The sequence below is a fragment of the Salvelinus fontinalis genome, chromosome 40 (assembly GCF_029448725.1).
Source record: "Salvelinus fontinalis isolate EN_2023a chromosome 40, ASM2944872v1, whole genome shotgun sequence".
NCBI classification, from domain to species: domain Eukaryota; kingdom Metazoa; phylum Chordata; class Actinopteri; order Salmoniformes; family Salmonidae; genus Salvelinus; species Salvelinus fontinalis.
This window is the reverse complement of record NC_074704.1, coordinates 11,797,215-11,820,398: the sequence shown is the minus strand read 5'-3', so window position 1 is coordinate 11,820,398 and position 23,184 is coordinate 11,797,215. Positions and strand designations below refer to the sequence as shown.

Below are 23,184 nucleotides of genomic sequence, written 5' to 3'. Positions count from 1 at the left end.
ACTTCTGTCCTACTTCAGTTTCTATACAATAGATCCCTTCTCTAATGACTTCTGTCCTACTTCAGTTTCTATACAGTAGATCCCTTCTCTAATGACTTCTGTCCTACTCCAGTTTATAGACAGTAGATCCCTTCTCTAATGACTTCTGTCCTACTTCAGTTTCTATACAGTAGATCCCTTCTCTAATGACTTCTGTCCTACTTCACTTTCTATACAGTAGATCCCTTCTCTAATGTCTTCTGTCCTACTTCAGTTTCTATACAGTAGATCCCTGTATTGGCAGCAACATGTAGTTTCATTTGGGATGTACACATTGTCTTAAAAGAGCCTACGCTTAAAGTGGTTATGTGGTTGAATAACTATCTATCTCTCTCTCTCTCTCTCCCTCTCTCTCTCTCTTTTTTTTTCTTTCCCTCTCCCCTTCCTCTTTCTCTCTCAGCACTATGTTCCTCTGGGCTTGGTTTCAGAAGCTATTCAGAGATGTCTGAGAGAGAGAGACAAAGAGAGGGAGAGAGAGAGAGAGAGAGAGAGAGAGAGAGAGAGAGAGAGAGAGAGAGAGAGAGAGAGAGAGAGAGAGAGAGAGAGAGAGAGAGAGAGAGAGAGACAGCGAGAATTGAGCAGTGAATTAGTAAACCTAATTTCCATGTCAGGAATAAGAGAGGAAACTAGAGAGGAACAAGGGGTATAAGAAGAGAAAAATATATACTTATCAGAAGATATTGAGAGAAAGAAAGGGGAAGGAGAGGAAGGGTCGAAATAGAAAGAGTGAGAGAAAGAGAGAGAGAGGAAGGAAAGAGAGAGAAGGGGGGGTGTTTTAACAGAAAGAGGAAGAAGAGAGCAGAGAGAGGAGCTAAATATTTTCTTTCTCACCCCATGTGGCTCAAACTGTGAGGGAAAATTGTATTTATTTTCTCACCACTTATCATATGGAATAAAAACCTTGTTAAACTGGGATTTTCTTCAATCTGAATTCAACAGTAAATCAGATTTAATCTCAGACTGATTCTTCTTGTGGGACTAGTTTTATTAGGATCCTACTAGTTGTCTGGATATAATACCAGTCTGTCTTTGAGATGGGGTCCAGAACTCTGCTACTTGTTCTGGGTGAGTCTAACCTTGGATATCTTTGGAACTTGACTAGTTGTGTGTTTGTGCGTATGTGTGTTTGTGTGTGTTTTTGTGTTTGTGTGTTAGAGAGTGACAAAATGAGAGGGTTTTTTCATAATTCACTGTCATTTATAGTTGAATTGCTATAGAATGTTGTGTGTGAATGTTGCAACCATGGATACAGTGTGAATGTTATAACCATGGATACAGTGTGAATATTACAACCATGGATACAGTGTGAATGTTACACCCATGGATACAGTGTGAATGTTACAATCATGGATACAGTGTGAATATTCCAACCATGGTTACAGTGTGAATGTTACAATCATGGATACAGTGTGAATGTTACACCCATGGATACAGTGTGAATGTTACAATCATGGATACAGTGTGAATATTCCAACCATGGTTACAGTGTGAATGTTACAATCATGGATACAGTGTGAATATTCCAACCATGGATACAGTGTGAATGTTACAACCATGGATACAGTGTGAATGTTACAAACCTATATGTTACTACAAGACTATCTTCAAGAAATACTGAACAAAAATATAAATGCAACATGCAACATTTTCAAATATTTTACTGAGTTACAGTTTATATAAGGAAATTAGTGAATTTAAATAAATGCATTAGGCCCTAATCTTTCACATGACTGGGAATACAGATATGAATCTGATTGTCACAGATACCTAAAAGAAAATAGGTAGGGGCGTGGATCACAAAACCAGTCAGTATCTGGTGTGACCACCATTTGCCTCATTCAGCGAGACACATCTCCTTCACATAGAGTTGGTCAGGCTGTTGATTGTGGCCTGTTTGAATGTTGTCCCACTCCTCTTCAATGGCTGTGTGTAGTTGCTGGTGGGAACATGATCACGCTGTCATACACGTCGATCCAGAGCAACCCAAACATGCTCAATGGGTGACATTTCTGGTGAGTATGCAGACCGTGGAAGAACTTGGATGTTTTCAGCTTCCCTAAATTGTGTACAGATCCTTGCAACATGGGGCAGTGCATTGTCATGCTGAAACATGAGGTGATGGTAGTGGATGAATGGCTTGACAATTGGCCTCAGGATCTCGTCAAGGTATCTCTTTGCATTCAAATCACCTTCAATAAAATGCAATTTTGTTCGTCGTCCATAGTGTATGCTTGCCCATACAATAACCTCACTGCCACCATGGGGCACTCTGTTCACAACGTTAACATCAGCAAATCGCTCGCCCTCACATAGCCATACACGTGGTCTGCGGTTGTGAGGCCGCTTGGACGTACTTCAAAATTCTCTAAAACTAAGTTGGAGGCAGGTTATGATAGAGAAATTCATATAAAATTATCTGGCAACAGCTATGGTGGACATTTCTGCAGTCAGTATGCCAATTGCACACTCCCTCAAAACTTGAAGCATCTGTGGCAATGTGTTGTGTGACAAAACTGCACATTTAAAGTGGCCTTTTATTTACCCCAGCACAAGGTGCACCTGTGTAATGATCATAGTTTTCACCTTGATTCACCTGGTCAGTCTGTCATGGAAAGAATAGGTATTTCTTAATGTTTTGTATACTCAGTGTATTTACAGGTGAAGTCGGAAGTTTACACACAGGTTAGCTAAATACATTAAAAAGCAGTATTTCACAATTCCTGACATTTAATCCAAGTAAAAATTCCCTGTCTTAGCTCAGTTAGGATCACCACTTATTTTTAAGAATGTGAAATGTCAGAAGAATAGTAAAGAGAATAATTTATTTCAGCTTTTATTTCTTTCATCACATTCCCAGTGGGCCTGAAGTTTACATACACTCAATTAGTATTTGGTAGCATTGCCTTGAAATTGTTTAACTTGGGTCAAACGTTTCGGGTAACCTTCCACAAGCTTCCCACAATAAATTGGGTGAATTTTGGCCCTTTCCTCCATACAGAGCTGGTGTAACTGAGTCAGGTTTGTAGGCCTCCATGCTGCCACACGCTTTTTCAGTTCTGCCCACACATTTGCTATGGGATTTATGTCAGGGCTTTGTGATGGCCACTCTTGACTTTTTTGTCCTTAAGCCATTTTTCCACAACATGGAAGTAAGCTTGGGGTCATTGTCGACTTGGAAGACCCATTTGCGACCAAGCTTTAACTTACTGACTGATGTCATGAGATGTTGCTTCAATATATCCACATAATTTTCTTGCCTCATGATGCCATCTATTTTGTGAAGTGCACCAGTCCCTTCTGCAGCAAAGCCCCCACCTTTTTCCTCCAAACATAACGATGGTCATTATGGCCAAACAGTTCTATTTATGTTTCAACAGACCAGAGGACATTTCTCCAAAAAGTACGATCTTTGTCCCCATGTGCAGTTGCAAACCGTAGTCTGGCTTTTTTATGGCGGTTTTGGAGCAGTGGCTTCTTCCTTGCTGAGCGGCCTTTCAGGTTATGTCGATATAGGACTCGTTTTACTCTGGATATAGATACTTTTGTACCTGTTTCCTCCAGCATCTTCACAGGGTCCTTTGCTGTTGTTTTGGAATTGATTTGCACTTTTCGCACCAATGTATGGTCATCTCTAGGAGACAGAACGCGTCTCCTTCCTGAACGGTATGACGGCTGCGTGGTCCCATGGTGTTTATACTTGCGTACTATAGTTTGTACAGATGAACTTGGTACCTTCAGGCGTTTGGAAATTGCTCCCAAGGATGAACCAGACTTGTGGAGGTCTACAATTGTTTTCTTAGATCTTGGCTGATTTCTTTTGATTTTCCCATGATGTCAAGCAAAGAGGCACTGAGTTTGAAGATAGGCCTTGAAATACATCCACAGGTACACCTCCAATTGACTCAAATTATGTCAATTAGCCTACCAGAAGCTTCTAAAGCCATGACATAATTTTCTGGAATTTTCCAAGCTGTTTAAAACTTCGTATGCCTGCAATCCCGTTAACGGGATCGATATGTCAACAGCCAGTGAAAGTGCACGGCGCCAAATTCAATAATTTTGAAACTCATAATTACAATTCCTCAAACATACATGTATCTTATTCCATCTTAAAGGTAATCTTGTTGTTAATCCCACCAAAGTGTCCGATTTCAAATAGGCTTTTCAGCGAAAGCACCACAAACGATTATGTTAGGTCACCGCAAAATCACAGACAAACACAGTCATTTTTCCAGCCAAAGACAGGAGTCACAAAAAGCAGAAATAGTGATAAAATGAATCACTAACCTTTGATGATCTTCATCAAATGACACTCATAGGACTTCATGTTACACAATACATATATGTTTTGTTCGATTTAGTTCATATTTATATCCAAAAACCTAAATTTACATTGGCGCCATGTTCAGAAATGCCGCCAAAATATCCGGAGAAATTGCAGAAATCCACGTCAAATAACATAAATACTCATCATAAACTTTGACGAAAGATACATGTTTTACATAGAATTAAAGATACACTTGTTCTTAGTCAACAAAACTCATAAAAAGCATTATACATCTTCACTTACCTTTGCTGATCTTCATTGAAATGCACTCCCAGGACTCCCACTTCCACAAAAAATTTTCGTATTGTTCCGTAATGTCCATCATTTATGTCCAAATAGCTATTTTTGTTAGCGTGTTTGGTAAACAAATCCAACGTCAGGAAGCGCGTTCACTAAAAGCTGACGAAATATCAAAAAGTTCCGTAACAGTCAGTAGAAACATGTCAAACGATGTGTTGATTCAATCTTTAGAATGTTTTTAACATAAATCTTGAATAATGTTCCAACCGGAGAATGACTTCAGATGAGCGATGGAACAGAGCTCCCTCTCATGTGAACGCGCATGGTTAGAGCATGGTCAGGTCATGGCAGACCTGACTAATTCCCCTCTCATTTGCCCCCCCCCTTCACAGTAGAGGCCTCAGACAAGGTTCTACAGACTGTTAATATCTAGTGGAAGCTGTAGGAAGTGCAAACTCATCCATATCTCGCTGTGAATTCAATAGGATCTTGGTTGAAAATCGACCAGCCTCAGAATTCCCACTTCCTGTTTGGATATTTTCTCAGGTTTTTGCCTGCCATATGAGTTCTGTTATACTCACAGACATCATTCAAACAGTTTTAGAACTTCAGAGTGTTTTCTATCCAATATGAATAATAATATGCATATATAAGCAACTGGGACTGAGGAGCAGGCAGTTTACTATGGGCACCTCTGTGCACCTTTCATCCAAGTTACTCAACACTGCCCCTGCAGCCATAAGAAGTTAAAGGCACAGTCAACTTAGTGTATGCAAACTTCTGACCCACTGGAATTGAGATACAGTGAATTATAAGTGAAATAATCAGTCTGTAAACAATTGATGGAAAAATTACTTGTGTCATGCACAAAGTAGATGTCCTAACCGACTTGCCAAAACTATAGTTTGTTAACAAGAAATTTGTGGAGTGGTTGAAAAAGTAGTTTTAACCTTTTATGGCTGCAGGGCGGTGCCAGTACACTTATGACAACAGCCCGTCCAAGTGCAGGGCGCGAAATTCAAAATATATTTTTTAGAAATATTTAACTTTCAAACAGTAACAAGTCCAATACAGCAAATGAAAGATACACATCTTGTGAATCCAGCCAACATGTCCGATTTTTAAAATGTTTTACAGCGAAAACACCACATATATTTATGTTAGCTCACCACCAAATACAAAAAAGCACAGCCATTTTTCACAGCACAGGTAGCTTGCACAAAACCAACCTAACTAACCAAGAAACAACTCCATCAGATGAGAGTCTATAACAAGTTATACAATAAATCTATGTTTTGTTCGAAAAATGTGCATATTTGAGGTATAAATCATAGTTTTACATTGCAGCTACAACCGGAAATAGCACCGAAGCAGCTAGAACAATTACAGAGACCAAATTGAAATACCTGTCACGATCGTCTTGACGTGAATGAGAGGACCAAGGCGCAACATGACTTGAATACATCTTCTTTTATTTACAATGACTAAGATGAACACGTAACACTTATACCAACTAACAAAAAACAATAAACAATTGTGAAACTTAAAACGCAAGTGCACACACAAACTACTTACGTTCGACATATACAATGACCCACAAACAGCTAAAGCCTATGATCGCCTTAAATATGGTTCCCAATTAGAGACAACAGAAACCAGCTGTCTCTAATTGAGAACCCATTCAGGCAACCATAGACTTTCCTAGAAAACTCCACACAACCATAGACACATCTAGATACATACACTCAACACAAACCCATACACTTCCACCAACCCCCCTCTACCATATAATACCCCAAACACACACATACCCCATGTCACACCCTGACCTAACTAAAATAATAAAGAAAACAAATAATACTAAGGCCAGGGAGTGGCATAACCCCCCCTTAAGGTGCGAACTCCGGGCGCACCAACCCATAGTCTAGGGGAGGGTCTGGGTGGGCGTCCTTCCACGGCGGCGCCTTCCACGGCCGCGGCTCCGGCACTGGTCGTGGTCGCCACCCCACCATAGTCACTACCCTCTTACGTAGCCTCCCCCAAATGACCACCCTCCACATTAACCCCACTGGATTAAGGGGCAGCACCGGACCAAGGGGCAGCACCAGGATAAGGGGCAGCACCAGGATAAGGGGCAGCACCAGGATAAGGGGCAGCACCAGGATAAGGGGCAGCACCAGGATAAGGGGCAGCACCAGGATAAGGGGCAGATCCTGGCTGGATGACGGCTCTGGCGGATCCTGGTTGGACGGCTCATGGCTGGCTGACGGATCTGGCTGCTCATGGCTGGCTGACGGATCTGCACGCTCATGGCTGGCTGACGGATCTGGACGCTCATGGCTGGCTGGCGGCTCTGGCAGATCCTGTCTGGTTGGCGGCTCTGGCAGATCCTGTCTGGTTGGCGGCTCTGGCAGATCCTGTCTGGTTGGCGGCTCTGGCAGATCCTGTCTGGTTGGCGGCTCTGGCAGATCCTGTCTGGTTGGCGGCTCTGGCAGATCCTGTCTGGTTGGCGGCTCTGGCAGATCCTGACTGACGAATGGCTCTAGCGGCTCCTGACTGACTAACGGCTCTGACGGCTCGGGACAGACGGGCGGCTCTAATTGCTATGGACAGACGGATGGCTCAGACGGCACTGGGCAGACGGAAGGCTCAGATGGCGCTGGGGAGACGGATGGCTCAGACGGCGCTGGGGAGACGGATGGCTCAGACGGCGCTGGGGAGACGGATGGCTCAGACGGCGCTGGGGAGACGGATGGATCTGGCCGGATGAGGCGCACTGTAGGCCTGGTGCGTGGTGCCGGAACTGGAGGCACCAGGCTAAAGGCACGCACTTTCAGGCTAGTGCGGGGAGAAGGAACAGGGCATACTGGACCCTGGGGACGCACATTAGGCCTAGTGCGTGGGGCCGGAACTGGTGGTACCGGACTGGGGACACGCATCTCAGGGCTAGTGCGGGAAGCAGCAACAGGATGCACAGGACTCTGGAGACGCACAGGAGGCTTAGTGCGTGGTGCCGGAATTGGTGGTACCGGGCTGGAGACACGCACCATAGGACGAGTGCGTGGAGGAGGAACAGGGCTCTGGAGACACGCTTGGAAGCCTGTTACGTGGTGTAGACACTGGTGGAACTGAACTGGGGCGGGGAGGTGGCGCCGGAAATACCGGACCGTGCAGTCGTATTGGCTCCCTTGAGCATTGAGCCTGACCAACCTTACCTGGTTGAATGCTCCCCGTTGCCCGACCAGTGCGGGGAGGTGGAATAACCCGCACCGGGCTATGTAGGCGAACCGGGGACACCATGCGTAAGGCTGGTGCCATGTAAACCGGCCCGAGGAGACGCACTGGTGGCCAGATATGTAGGGCCGGCTTCATGACATCCGGCTCAATACTCAATCTAGCCCTGCCAGTGCGGGGAGGTGGAATAACCCGCACCGGGCTATGCACACGTACAGGAAACACCGTGCGCTCTACTGCGTAACACGGTGTCTGCCCGTACTCTCGCTCTCCACGGTAATTACAGGGAGTAGGCGCAGGTTTCCTACCTGACTTCGCCACTCTCCCTTTAAGGCCCCCCCCCCCCCAAGACATTTTTGGGGTTTTCCCACAGGCTTCCTACCGCTTCGTCGTGCTGCCTCCATCCGCCGGTATCCCTCCTCGCACTGCGCCAGAGAATCCCAGGCGGGCTCCGGCCCTCTCCCTGGGTTGATCGCCCACCTGTCGATCTCCTCCCACGTAGTGTAGCCCAGATCCTTTTCCTGCCTCCGAGCTAGCTCCTCATATCGCCGCCTCTCTGCTTTCGCTGCCTCCAGCTCAGCTTTGGGGCGGTTATATTCTACTGGTTCTTCCCGGTCTAAAATTTCCTCCCATGTCCATGAATCCTTGCGTTGCTCCTGTTGCCGCTGGTCATGTTGCTTGATCCGGGTTTGGTGGGTCATTCTGTCACGATCGTCTTGACGTGAATGAGAGGACCAAGGCGCAACATGACTTGAATACATCTTCTTTTATTTACAACGACTAAGATGAACACGTAACACTTATACCAACTAACAAAAAACAATAAACGATCGTGAAACTTAAAACGCAAGTGCACACACAAACTACTTACGTTCGACATATACAATGACCCACAAACAGCTAAAGCCTATGATCGCCTTAAATATGGTTCCCAATTAGAGACAACAGAAACCAGCTGTCTCTAATTGAGAACCCATTCAGGCAACCATAGACTTTCCTAGAAAACTCCACACAACCATAGACACATCTAGATACATACACTCAACACAAACCCATACACTACCACCAACCCCCCTCTACCATATAATACCCCAAACACACACATACCCCATGTCACACCCTGACCTAACTAAAATAATAAAGAAAACAAATAATACTAAGGCCAGGGCGTGACAATACCTAAATACTCATCATAAAACATTTATGAAAAATACATGGTGTACAGCAAATGAAAGACAAACATCTTGTGAATCCAGCCAATATTTCCGATTCTTTAAGTGTTTTACAGCGAAAACACAATATAGCATTATATTAGCTTACTACAATAGCCAACCACACAACAGCATTGATTCGTTAGGCACGTTAGCGATAGCGACAAAACCAGCAAAATTTATTTCAATTTATTTATTTCACTAACCTTCTCAAACTTCATCAGATGACAGTCCAATAACATCATATTACACAATACATATATGGTTTGTTCGGAAATGTGCATATTTAGAATGTACTGTAGTAATATGTTCAGGTGTTGTGGATGTAGTACTATGTTCAGGTAGTTGTGTTATTGATGTAGTACTATGTTCAGGTAGTTATGTTATGGATGTAGTACTATGTTCAGTTAGTTATGTTGTGGATGTAGTACTATGTTTAGGTAGTTATGTTGTGGATGGTATGGATGTAGTACTATGTTCAGGTAGTTGTGTTATGGATGTAGTACTATGTTCAGTTAGTTATGTTGTGGATGTAGTACTATGTTCAGGTAGTTATGTTATGGATGTAGTACTATGTTCAGTTAGTTATGTTATGGATGTAGTACTATGTTCAGGTAGTTATGTTATGGATGTTATTGATGTAGTACTATGTTCAGGTAGTTATGTTATGGATGTTATGGATGTAGTACTATGTTCAGGTAGTTGTGTTATGGATGTAGTACTATGTTCAGGTAGTTATGTTATGGATGTAGTACTATGTTCAGTTAGTTATGTTATGGATGTAGTACTATGTTCAGGTAGTTATGTTATGGATGTAGTACTATGTTCAGTTAGTTATGTTGTGGATGTAGTACTATGTTCAGGTAGTTATGTTATGGATGTAGTACTATGTTCAGGTAGTTATGTTATGGATGTAGTACTATGTTCAGTTAGTTATGTTATGGATGTTATGGATGTAGTACTATGTTCAGGTAGTTATGTTATGAATGTAGTACTATGTTCAGGTAGTTATGTTATGGATGTTATGGATGTTATGGATGTAGTACTATGTTCAGGTAGTTGTGTTATGGATGTAGTACTATGTTCAGGTAGTTATGTTATGGATGTAGTACTATGTTCAGGTAGTTATGTTATGGATGTTATGGATGTAGTACTATGTTCAGGTAGTTGTGTTATGGATGTAGTACTATGTTCAGGTAGTTATGTTATGGATGTTATGGATGTAGTACTATGTTCAGGTAGTTTTGTTATGGATGTAGTACTATGTTCAGGTAGTTATGTTATGGATGTAGTACTATGTTCAGGTAGTTATGTTATGGATGTAGTACTATGTTCAGGTAGTTATGTTATGGATGTTATGGATGTAGTACTATGTTCAGGTAGTTGTGTTATGGATGTAGTACTATGTTCAGGTAGTTATGTTATGGATGTAGTACTATGTTCAGGTAGTTATGTTATGGATGTAGTACTATGTTCAGGTAGTTATGTTATGGATGTTATGGTTGTAGTACTATGTTCAGGGAGTTATGTTATGGATGTAGTACTATGTTCAGGTAGTTGTGTTATGGATGTTATGGATGTAGTACTATGTTCAGGTAGTTGTGTTATGGATGTAGTACTATGTTCAGTTAGTTATGTTGTGGATGTAGTACTATGTTCAGGTAGTTGTGTTATGGATGTAGTCTATGTTCAGGTAGCTATGTTATGGATGTTATGGATGTAGTACTATGTTCAGGTAGTTGTGTAATGGATGTAGTACTATGTTCAGGTAGTGATGTTATGGATGTAGTACTATGTTCAGGTAGTGATGTTATGGATGTAGTACTATGTTCAGGTAGTTGTGTAATGGATGTAGTACTATGTTCAGGTAGTTATGTTATGGATGTTATGGATGTAGTACTATGTTCAGGTAGTTGTGTAATGGATGTAGTACTATGTTCAGGTAGTGATGTTATGGATGTAGTACTATGTTCAGGTAGTTATGTTATGGATATTATGGATGTAGTACTATGTTCAGGTAGTTATGTTATGGATGTTATGGATGTAGTACTATGTTCAGGTAGTTGTGTAATGGATGTAGTACTATGTTCAGGTAGTGATGTTATGGATGTAGTACTATGTTCAGGTAGTGATGTTATGGATGTAGTACTATGTCCAGGTAGTTATGTTGTGGATGTAGTACTATGTTCAGGTAGTTATGTTATGGATGTAGTACTATGTTCAGTTAAATTATGTTATGGATGTAGTACTATGTTCAGGTAGTTATGTTATGGATGTTATGGTTGTAGTACTATGTTCAGGGAGTTATGTTATGGATGTAGTACTATGTTCAGGTAGTTGTGTTATGGATGTTATGGATGTAGTACTATGTTCAGGTAGTTGTGTTATGGATGTAGTACTATGTTCAGTTAGTTATGTTGTGGATGTAGTACTATGTTCAGGTAGTTGTGTTATGGATGTAGTCTATGTTCAGGTAGCTATGTTATGGATGTTATGGATGTAGTACTATGTTCAGGTAGTTGTGTAATGGATGTAGTACTATGTTCAGGTAGTGATGTTATGGATGTAGTACTATGTTCAGGTAGTGATGTTATGGATGTAGTACTATGTTCAGGTAGTTGTGTAATGGATGTAGTACTATGTTCAGGTAGTTATGTTATGGATGTTATGGATGTAGTACTATGTTCAGGTAGTTGTGTAATGGATGTAGTACTATGTTCAGGTAGTGATGTTATGGATGTAGTACTATGTTCAGGTAGTTATGTTATGGATATTATGGATGTAGTACTATGTTCAGGTAGTTATGTTATGGATGTTATGGATGTAGTACTATGTTCAGGTAGTTGTGTAATGGATGTAGTACTATGTTCAGGTAGTGATGTTATGGATGTAGTACTATGTTCAGGTAGTGATGTTATGGATGTAGTACTATGTCCAGGTAGTTATGTTGTGGATGTAGTACTATGTTCAGGTAGTTATGTTATGGATGTAGTACTATGTTCAGTTAAATTATGTTATGGATGTAGTACTATGTTCAGGTAGTTATGTTATGGATGATATGGATGTAGTACTATGTTCAGGTAGTTATGTTATGGAGGTTGTGGATGTAGTACTATGTTCAAGTATTTATGTTATGGATGTAGTACTATGTTCAGGTAGTTATGTTATGGATGTAGTGCTATGTTCAGGTAGTTGTGTTATGGATGTAGTACTATGTTCAGGTAGTTATGTTATGGATGTAGTACTATGGTCAGGTAGTTATGTTATGGATGTAGTACTATGTTCAGGTAGTTATGTTATGGATGTTATGGATGTAGTACTATGTTCAGGTAGTTGTGTTATGGATGTTTTGGATGTAGTACTATGTTCAGGTAGTTATGTTATGGATGTTATGGATGTAGTACTATGTTCAGGTAGTTGTGTTGTGTATGGTATGGATGTAGTTCTATGTTCAGGTAGTTATGTTATGGATGTTATGGATGTAGTACTATGTTTAGGTAGTTATGTTATGGATGTTATGGATGTAGTACTATGTTCAGGTAGTTGTGTTGTGTATGTTATGGATGTAGTACTATGTTCAGGTAGTTATGTTATGGATGTAGTACTATGTTTAGGTAGTTATGTTATGGATGTTATGGATGTAGTACTATGTTCAGGAAGTTATGTTATGGATGGTATGGATGTAGTACTATGTTTAGGTAGTTATGTTATGGATGTAGTACTATGTTCAGGTAGTTGTGTTATGGATGTTATGGATGTAGTACTATGTTTAGGTAGTTATGTTATGGATGTTATGGATGTAGTACTATGTTCAGGTAGTTGTGTTGTATATGGTATGGATGTAGTTCTATGTTCAGGTAGTTATGTTATGGATGTTATGGATGTAGTACTATGTTTAGGTAGTTATGTTATGGATGTTATGGATGTAGTACTATGTTCAGGTAGTTGTGTTGTGTATGGTATGGATGTAGTACTATGTTTAGGTAGTTATGTTATGGATGTTATGGATGTAGTACTATGTTCAGGAAGTTATGTTTTGGATGGTATGGATGTAGTACTATGTTTAGGTAGTTATGTTATGGATGTAGTACTATGTTCAGGTAGTTATGCTATAGATGTTATGGATGTAGTACTATGTTCAGGAAGTTATGTTATGGATGGTATGGATGTAGTACTATGTTTAGGTAGTTATGTTACGGATGTTATGGATGTAGTACTATGTTCAGGTAGTTATGTTATGGATGTAGTACTATGTTCAGGTAGTTGTGTTATGGATGTAGTACTATGTTCAGGTAGTTATGGTATCGATGGTATGGATGTAGTACTATGTTCAGGTAGTTATGTTATGGATGTAGTACTATGTTCAGGTAGTTATGTTATGGATGTAGTACTATGTTCAGGTAGTTATGTTATGGATGTTATGGATGTAGTACTATGTTCAGGTAGTTATGTTATGGATGTAGTACTATGTTCAGGTAGTTATGTTATGGATGTAGTACTATGTTCAGGTTGTTATGTTATGGATGTTATGGATGTAGTACTATGTTCAGGTAGTTATGTTATGGATGTAGTACTATGTTCAGGTAGTTATGTTATGGATGTAGTACTATGTTCAGGTAGTTATGTTATGGATGTAGTACTATGTTCAGGTAGTTATGTTATGGATGTATTACTATGTTCAGGTAGTGATGTTATGGATGTAGTACTATGTTCAGGTAGTTATGTTATGGATGTTATGGATGTAGTACTATGTTCAGGTAGTTATGTTATGGATGTAGTACTATGTTCAGGTAGTTATGTTATGGATGTAGTACTATGTTCAGGTAGTTATGTTATGGATGTAGTACTATGTTCAGGTAGTTATGTTATGGATGTAGTACTATGTTCAGGTAGTTATGTAATGGATGTAATACTATGTTCAGGTAGTTATGTTATGGATGTTATGGATGTAGTACTATGTTCAGGTAGTTATGTTATGGATGTAGTACTATGTTCAGGTAGTTATGTTATGGATGGTATGGATGTAGTACTATGTTCAGGTAGTTGTGTTATGGATGTAGTTCTATGTTCAGGTAGTTATGTTGTGGATGGTATGGATGTAGTACTATGTTCAGGTAGTTATGTTATGGATGTTATGGATGTAGTACTATGTTCAGGTAGTTATGTTATGGATGTAGTACTATGTTCAGGTAGTTATGTTATGGATGTAGTACTATGTTCAGGTAGTTATGTTATGGATGTAGTACTATGTTCAGGTAGTTATGTTATGGATGTAGTACTATGTTCAGGTAGTTATGTTATGGATGGTATGGATGTAGTACTATGTTCAGGTAGTTGTGTTATGGATGTAGTTCTATGTTCAGGTAGTTATGTTGTGGATGGTATGGATGTAGTACTATGCTCAGGTAGTTATGTTATGGATGGTATGGATGTAGTACTATGTTCAGGTAGTTATGTTATGGATGGTATGGATGTAGTACTATGTTCAGGTAGTTATGTTATGGATGGTATGGATGTAGTACTATGTTCAGGTAGTTATGTTATGGATGTAGTTCTATGTTCAGGTAGTTATGTTGTGGATGTAGTACTATGTTCAGGTAGTTATGTTATGGATGGTATGGATGTAGTACTATGTTCAGGTAGTTATGTTATGGATGTAGTTCTATGTTCAGGTAGTTATGTTGTGGATGTAGTACTATGTTCAGGTAGTTATGTTATGGAGGTTGTGGATGTAGTACTATGTTCAGGTAGTTATGTTATGGATGTAGTACTATGTTCAGGTAGTTATGTTATGGATGTAGTACTATGTTCAGGTAGTTATGTTATGGATGTAGTGCTATGTTCAGGTAGTTATGTTATGGATGTAGTACTATGTTCAGGTAGTTGTGTTATGGATGTAGTGCTATGTTCAGGTAGTTATGCTATAGATGTTATGGATGTTGTGGATGTAGTACTATGTTCAGGTAGTTATGTTATGGATGTTTTGGATGTAGTACTATGTTCAGGTAGTTATGTTATGGATGTTATGGATGTAGTACTATGTTCAGGAAGTTATGTTATGGATGGTATGGATGTAGTACTATGTTTAGGTAGTTATGTTATGGATGTAGTACTATGTTCAGGTAGTTATATTATGGATGTAGTACTATGTTCAGGTAGCTGTGTTATGGATGTTATGGATGTAGTACTATGTTCAGGTAGTTGTGTTGTGTATGGTATGGATGTAGTACTATGTTTAGGTAGTTATGTTATGGATGTTATGGATGTAGTACTATGTTCAGGTAGTTGTGTTGTGGATGGTATGGATGTAGTACTATGTTTAGGTAGTTATGTTATGGATGTTATGGATGTAGTACTATGTTCAGGAAGTTATGTTTTGGATGGTATGGATGTAGTACTATGTTTAGGTAGTTATGTTATGGATGTAGTACTATGTTCAGGTAGTTGTGTTATGAATGTAGTACTATGTTCAGGAAGTTATGTTATGGATGGTATGGATGTAGTACTATGTTTAGGTAGTTATGTTATGGATGTAGTACTATGTTCAGGTAGTTGTGTTATGGATGTAGTACTATGTTCAGGTAGTTATGGTATCGATGGTATGGATGTAGTACTATGTTCAGGTAGTTATGTTATGGATGTAGTACTATGTTCAGGTAGTTATGTTATGGATGTAGTACTATGTTCAGGTAGTTATGTCATGGATGTTATGGATGTAGTACTATGTTCAGGTAGTTATGTTATGGATGTAGTACTATGTTCAGGTAGTTGTGTTATGGATGTAGTACTATGTTCAGGTAGTTATGGTATCGATGGTATGGATGTAGTACTATGTTCAGGTAGTTATGTTATGGATGTAGTACTATGTTCAGGTAGTTATGTTATGGATGTAGTACTATGTTCAGGTAGTTATGTTATGGATGTAGTACTATGTTCAGGTAGTTATGTTATGGATGTAGTACTATGTTCAGGTAGTTATGTTGTGGATGTAGTACTATGTTCAGGTAGCTGTGTTATGGATGTTATGGATGTAGTACTATGTTGAGGAAGTTATATTATGGATGTAGTACTATGTTCAGGTAGTTATGTTATTGATGTAGTACTATGTTCAGGTAGTTATGTTATTGATGTAGTACTATGTTCAGGTAGTTATGTTATGGATGTAGTACTATGTTCAGGTAGTTGTGTTATGGATGTAGTTCTATGTTCAGGTAGTTATGTTGTGGATGTAGTACTATGTTCAGGTAGCTGTGTTATGGATGTTATGGATGTAGTACTATGTTGAGGAAGTTATATTATGGATGTAGTGCTATGTTCAGGTAGTTATGTTATTGATGTAGTACTATGTTCAGGTAGTTATGTTATGGATGTAGTACTATGTTCAGGTAGTTATGTTATTGATGTAGTACTATGTTCAGGTAGTTGTGTTATGGATGTAGTTCTATGTTCAGGTAGTTATGTTGTGGATGTAGTACTATGTTCAGGTAGCTGTGTTATGGATGTTATGGATGTAGTACTATGTTGAGGAAGTTATATTATGGATGTAGTACTATGTTCAGGTAGTTATGTTATGGATGTTATGGATGTAGTACTATGTTCAGGTATTTGTGTTGTGGATGTAGTACTATTTTCAGGTAGTTATGTTATGGATGTAGTACTATGTTCAGGTAGTTATGTTATGGATGTTATGGATGTAGTACTATGTTCAGGTAGTTATGTTATGGATGTTATGGATGCAGTACTATGTTCAGGTAGTTATGTTATGGATGTAGTTCTATGTTCAGGTAGTTGTGTTATGGATGTAGTACTATGTTCAGGTAGTTATGTTATGGATGTTATGGATGTAGTACTATGTTCAGGTAGTTATGTTATGGATGTAGTACTATGTTCAGGTAGTTATGTTATGGATGTAGTACTATGTTCAGGTAGTTGTGTTATGGATGTTATGGATGTAGTACTATGTTCAGGTAGTTATGTTATGGATGTAGTTCTATGTTCAGGTAGTTATGTTATGGATGTTATGGATGTAGTACTATGTTCAGGTAGTTATGTTATGGATGTAGTTCTATGTTCAGGTAGTTATGTTATGGATGTTATGGATGTAGTACTATGTTCAGGTAGTTATGTTATGGATGGTATGGATGTAGTACTATGTTCACACACACACACACACACACACACACACACACACACACACACACACACACACACACACACACACACACACACACACACACACACACACACACACACACACACACACACACACACACACACACACACACACACACACAACACAGGAAACAAAGCTGCCAGATGACAACCACAGCTTTTTGTAAAGACATACAGTGCCTTCTGAAAGAATTCACACCACTTGACTTATTCCATGTTCAATGTGTGTTGTGTTGCAAAGCCTGAATTTAACATGGATTACATTTAGAGGTTGTGTCACTGATCTACACACAATATCCATATCGTCAAAGAGGAATTTTGCTTGTAGATCATTTTCAAAATTAATTTTAAAAATGAAAAGCTGTATTGTCTTGAGTCAACAAGTATTCAACCCCTTTGTTTTGTCAAGACTAAATAAGCTCAGGAGTAAGAATGTGCTTAACAAGTCACATATTAAGTTACATGGACTCACTCTGTTCAGTGATATATATACATAATCATGATGATGTGGCTGGAGACACTTTTCTTCTTAGAAGTCCAATATCTTGACAACTTTACTAGCGACATGCAAAACATAATGAAACAAATACCTAAATATAGTTTTTGCGTGATATTCCCCTTTACGTTTAGTAAACAAGTTATAACGTCTCTTTCTTCTCTCCTATACTTCAGGTTAGTAACCTAGCTATAATATCTCTGTCTTCTTTCCTGTACTTCAGTTTAGTAACCTAGCTATAATATCTCTGCCACTACTACTTCTATACTCCTACTTCTCATCATTCTACTGCTACTACTACTACTACTACTACTACTACAACTACTACTACTACTACTACTACTACTACTACTACTACTACTACTACTACTACTACTACTACTACTACTACTACTACTACTGCTATCACTACTACTCCAACTGCTACTACTACTACTACTACTACTACTACTACTACTACTACTACTACTACTACTACTACTACTACTGCTACTACTAATATTTCTACTACTACTACTACTACTACTACTACTACTACTACTACTACCACTACTACCATTACTATTACTGCTACTACTACTACTACTACTATTACTGCTACTACTACTACTACTACTGTGCTGACAAACTGCCTGGGAGCTCCTCAGTGGTGAAACTCCTCCTCCTTCAATCAGTGGTGAACCAGGTGGAACAAATCTTCCAGGCAATCTGGGCGTGCCAGCACCTGGTTCTGCTGTTGTCTTTAGACCGCAGTGAAAGGAGCATTTATAAAACTACAAGACCAAGGAAACTTCATCTTTGTGATCAAGGTGACTGTGCAAGTCCAAGCCCTCCACAAAACTGTGAAAGACAGCCGGTAAGCGCCATATTGGCCATGTTTGGTTAGACTGACTTAAGCAGTGCACTGCTAATGATACTCTGGAAAACACAGACTCTTAACTCTTAACTTTGATAGTACTTTTGCAGTGGTATTTATAACTATAAATGTTATTTGTGGGGTATAAAGGAAAAGTAAGAAGAGCCAAATTCATTGTTGACAAAGAACTTGTTTGAAATGGTTAAAAGTAATTTAAACTTTGTAGAAATCTTAGTAAACCAAGTTCTTAATTCAGTAACAAATGTATAGTCTAAAAAATCTTTGGCTAAAAAATGTAAGATTTGTCTGCTTAAAACTACTGATTAGAAAATAAATGTCATTTTTTACTGCTAAAAATATTTTGAATGTATTTGGCTAAAATGCAAATTGAGATAAATATACTGATTCTGCTCATTTGATTCAAAATGGTGGGTTTCTATTTTGGGAAACATTTGCTTAAAAGTGGAAACCTTGTATTTTATAATGGCAGAAATGTGTTTATCTGAGGTGAATGTGGATAATTTTGGTTATTTAATTAGGCTGTCAACTCAAATAATAAAAAGTATTTGTCATCTCTTTTTTGAGGTTTTTCACCTGTTTACTGCCAACCAAAGAATGGTAAATAAAATACAAACAACTGATTCCATGGCTGTTTATTGAGTGAAATCCAGTTAAAATCTTCATGTGGAGGGACTGTCCTTTTCAAGTGGGGAATTGCACAAGAAAGAGGTCAAAACTTGACTACTACTACTACTACTACTACTAATATTTCTACTACTACTATCACTACTACTATCACTACTGCTATTACTACTGCTACTACTGCTACTACTACTACTACTAATTCTACAACTGCTACCACTACTATCGCTACTACTACTACTACTACTACTACTACTACTACTATCACTACTAATTCTACAACTGCTACCACTACTATCACTACTACTACTACTACTACTACTACTATCACTACTAATTCTACAACTGCTACCACTACTATCACTACTACTACTACTCCCACTAATAATAATAGTAACACAGCCCTCTTTAAGCTAATCCTTATTCACGACTCCAATTTAATTGCATTACATTGATCTATTGGACTTCCCCTTTAGCCAAAAAATGCATCCTGTATGCAACAAGACACTAAAGTACTACTGCAAAAAAAGCTCTTGGAGATTTACCCAAGAACTCTCACTGTTTCCAACTTGTATTGACCCATGTATTGACTTACCTTATCAATGTATATTAGTTTTTTTTAAATCAATTAATATTTTTTTATAGAATTTTCTTCCACTTTGATATTACAGAATATTTTGTGTAGATTGTTCCTTTATTTCTTTTTTGGGGTCCATTTTTATACAACTTTGTAGCACAATAAAATGTGAAGAAATTAAAGGGGGTAAACACTCATGAGTATTAACCAGAGGTGACAATATCTCTCAAAATACATTAAATCAGAATATTACACAAATGACAATGGTGTTATATTCATAAAATCATCAGCATAATTTGTAAATAAATGAAAATAGAACAAAATTCCAATATAGGTCTTGAGTCTTTGTTCTCAAAACAATAAATACAGAGAACCTAACCCCTGCCTCCAACATGACGTTTCTGAACTGACTAATTATCAACTTTTAACAACTATAAAATACATAGTAATTAGTGGAACTTGTAAATATGCTATTGAATAAAGGTCCATAAACCAAATGCTTAAGAATCATTAACTTGAATGTGAAATCAATCAAACACAACAGCAGCCCCTTAGCTCCCGTCGCTGAAGTCCACATCCCGACCCTCTGGTTTAGCTGTTTCCCAGAACCTTCTCCCGTCACCAAAGACAAGTCTATACTCCTGAATGCCTTACCAGTCGATACGGGTTATTAAATGTGTGAACTACGATAAAATAAACGTTTAAATACACATTTTCCGAAGCTCACTCCCTATTCCACATACTCAGTAGTAGTTGCCAATCTAGATAACCGCGTAATGCTAGATGTCAGCGCACCTTTAAGGACAGATTAACACATAATCCCAGATCGCAGTGCACCTTTAAAGACAGATTAACGCATAATCCCAGATGGCACCGAAACTTTAGGGAGATATGGAGTGAATTTAGTCAACTCAGGAAAGTAGGCAATAGTGATTATACTACTAGTAAGCCCCAAGGGCCCACAGGACACTAGCCTATGGAATAGAGTGCCATTTGGGATGCAGATATATAAAGACAAAAATATTTTTGCATCCCAAAGAGGTCCAGAGTACTGTGGTGTTGACAGGGATGGGAATGAAGCTGTCACGGCCTGACCTTAGTATTCTTAGTTTTCTTTATTATTTTGGTTAGGTCAGGGTGTGACATGGGTGATTATATGTTTTTGTCTTGTCTAGGGGTTTTGTATGTTTATGGGGTTGTCACCAGTCTAGGGGGTTTGTATGTCTATGGTTGCCTAGATTGGTTCTCAATTAGAGGCAGCTGTTTATTGTTGTCTCTGATTGGGAACCATATTTAGGCAGCCATATTCCTTGAGTATTTCGTGGTTGATTATCTATGTCTATGTTGATGTTGCATGTTTGCACTCAGTGTTATAGCGGTCACGTTTGTTATTTTGTATTGTTTGTTACGTGTTCTTCATTATTAAACGGAAGAATGTATTACAATCACGCTGCGCCTTGGTCTCATCACTACGACGATCGTGACAGAAGCTAGTCCAAGGCTAGTATTTTTCAGACCGGGCTAGTAGAACATTTGCCAAACTAGCCCGTCTGTGGCATTTTGTATGTTAAAATAATTCATGGCACATATTTTGGACCTGGGCTAGTAATAATCTACCAGCCAGGCTGACATGTACCTGAAATCCCAAATTTTTTAAACATATATTTGTATTTTATTAAACGAGGCAAGTCAGTTAAGAACAAATTCTTATTTACAATGACTGCCTAGGAACAGTGGGTTATCTGCTTTGAGCAGGGGCTGAACGGCAGATTTTTAACTTGTCAGCTCAGGGATTCGATCTAGCAACCTTTCGGTTACTAGTCCAATTATCTAACCACTAGGCTTCCTGCTGCCCCAGGTAGCCTAGTGGTCTGACCTACTCGGGGTGGGGGTATCTTTCTCAAGGGAGAGCTTCTCCTGCTGGGCTAGTTCTTTGATTAGGTGAAAGTCCAGCTGAAAAATGTTTTGCGTTGCCCTGTACCAATACAGTTCCAGACTTATAGAGATTTATATTAGCTGAATCAGAGTCCTCGTTGTCTAGTATCCTGAGTTTCCATCCCTCGGTAACACTTAACAGAGGGGTAGTGTGTTAATATAGCACTGTGCCATGCCAGGGGATGGTCTGGTTAATATAGCACTGTGCCATGCCAGGGGATGGTCTGGTTAATATAGCACTGTGCCATGCCAGGGGATGGTCTGGTTAATGTAGCACTGTTCCATGCCAGGGGATGGTCTGGTTAATATAGCACTGTGTCATGCCAGGGGATGGTCTGGTTAATATAGCACTGTGTCATGCCAGGGAATGGTCTGGTTAATATAGCACTGTGTCATGCCAGGGGATGGTCTGGTTAATATAGCACTGTGCCATGCCAGGGGATGGTCTGGTTAATATAGCACTGTGCCATGCCAGGGGATGGTCTGGTTAATATAGCACTGTGCCATGCCAGGGGATGGTCTGGTTAATATAGCACTGTTCCATGCCAGGGGATGGTCTGGTTAATATAGCACTGTGTCATGCCAGGGGATGGTCTGGTTAATATAGCACTGTGTCATGCCAGGGGATGGTCTGGTTAATATAGCACTGTGCCATGCCAGGGGATGGTCTGGTTAATATAGCACTGTTCCATGCCAGGGGATGGTCTGGTTAATATCGCACTGTTCCATGCCAGGGGATGGTCTGGTTAATATAGCACTGTGCCATGCCAGGGGATGGTCTGATTAATATAGCACTGTGCCATGCCAGGGGATGGTCTGGTTAATATAGCACTGTGCCATGGCAGGGGATGGTCTGGTTAATATCGCACTGTGCCATGCCAGGGGATGGTCTGGTTGATATAGCACTGTGCCATGCCAGGGGATGGTCTGGTTGATATAGCACTGTGCCATGCCAGGGGATGGTATGGTTAATATAGCACTGTGCCATGCCAGGGGATGGTCTGGTTAATATAGCACTGTGTCATGCCAGGGGATGGTCTGGTTAATATAGCACTGTGCCATGCCAGGGGATGGTCTGGTTAATATAGCACTGTGCCATGCCAGGGGATGGTCTGGTTAATATAGCACTGTGCCATGCCAGGGGATGGTCTGGTTAATATAGCACTGTGCCATACCAGGGGATGGTCTGGTTAATGTAGCACTGTGCCATGCCAGGGGATGGTCTGTGTGGAGGATGAGGTTACTGATGTTCCCGTTTTTATACTAGTCAGCAAAAAGTGTCTCTTGATTTTCCATAAGGAGCTTCATGTTGTGATCTTTTCTTGCCTTATCATTCTTTACATACACCGGGTACTGTATTTTAACTACCTCTGAACAGCTGGAGGCCGTCTTGCCTTATCATTCTATACATACACCGGGTACTGTATTTTAACTACCTCTGAACAGCTGGAGGCC

At 39.6% G+C, this 23,184-nt stretch overlaps 1 protein-coding gene across 2 annotated transcripts in view; it reads left to right on the top strand.

Moving 5' to 3' along the window:
• The first annotated feature begins 615 nt into the window (after positions 1-615).
• Positions 616-23,184, top strand: part of LOC129839515 (adhesion G protein-coupled receptor E2-like) — a 56,550-nt gene continuing 33,981 nt past the window's right edge. Inside the window, exon 1 of one of the 2 annotated variants that reach the window (XM_055907022.1) lies at positions 616-1,104. In XM_055907022.1, coding sequence (XP_055762997.1) covers positions 1,074-1,104 — 31 coding nt within the window. In that variant the 5' untranslated portion in view covers positions 616-1,073. The remainder of the gene's footprint in view (positions 1,105-23,184) is intronic. The other variant, XM_055907021.1, reaches the window with a different exon arrangement.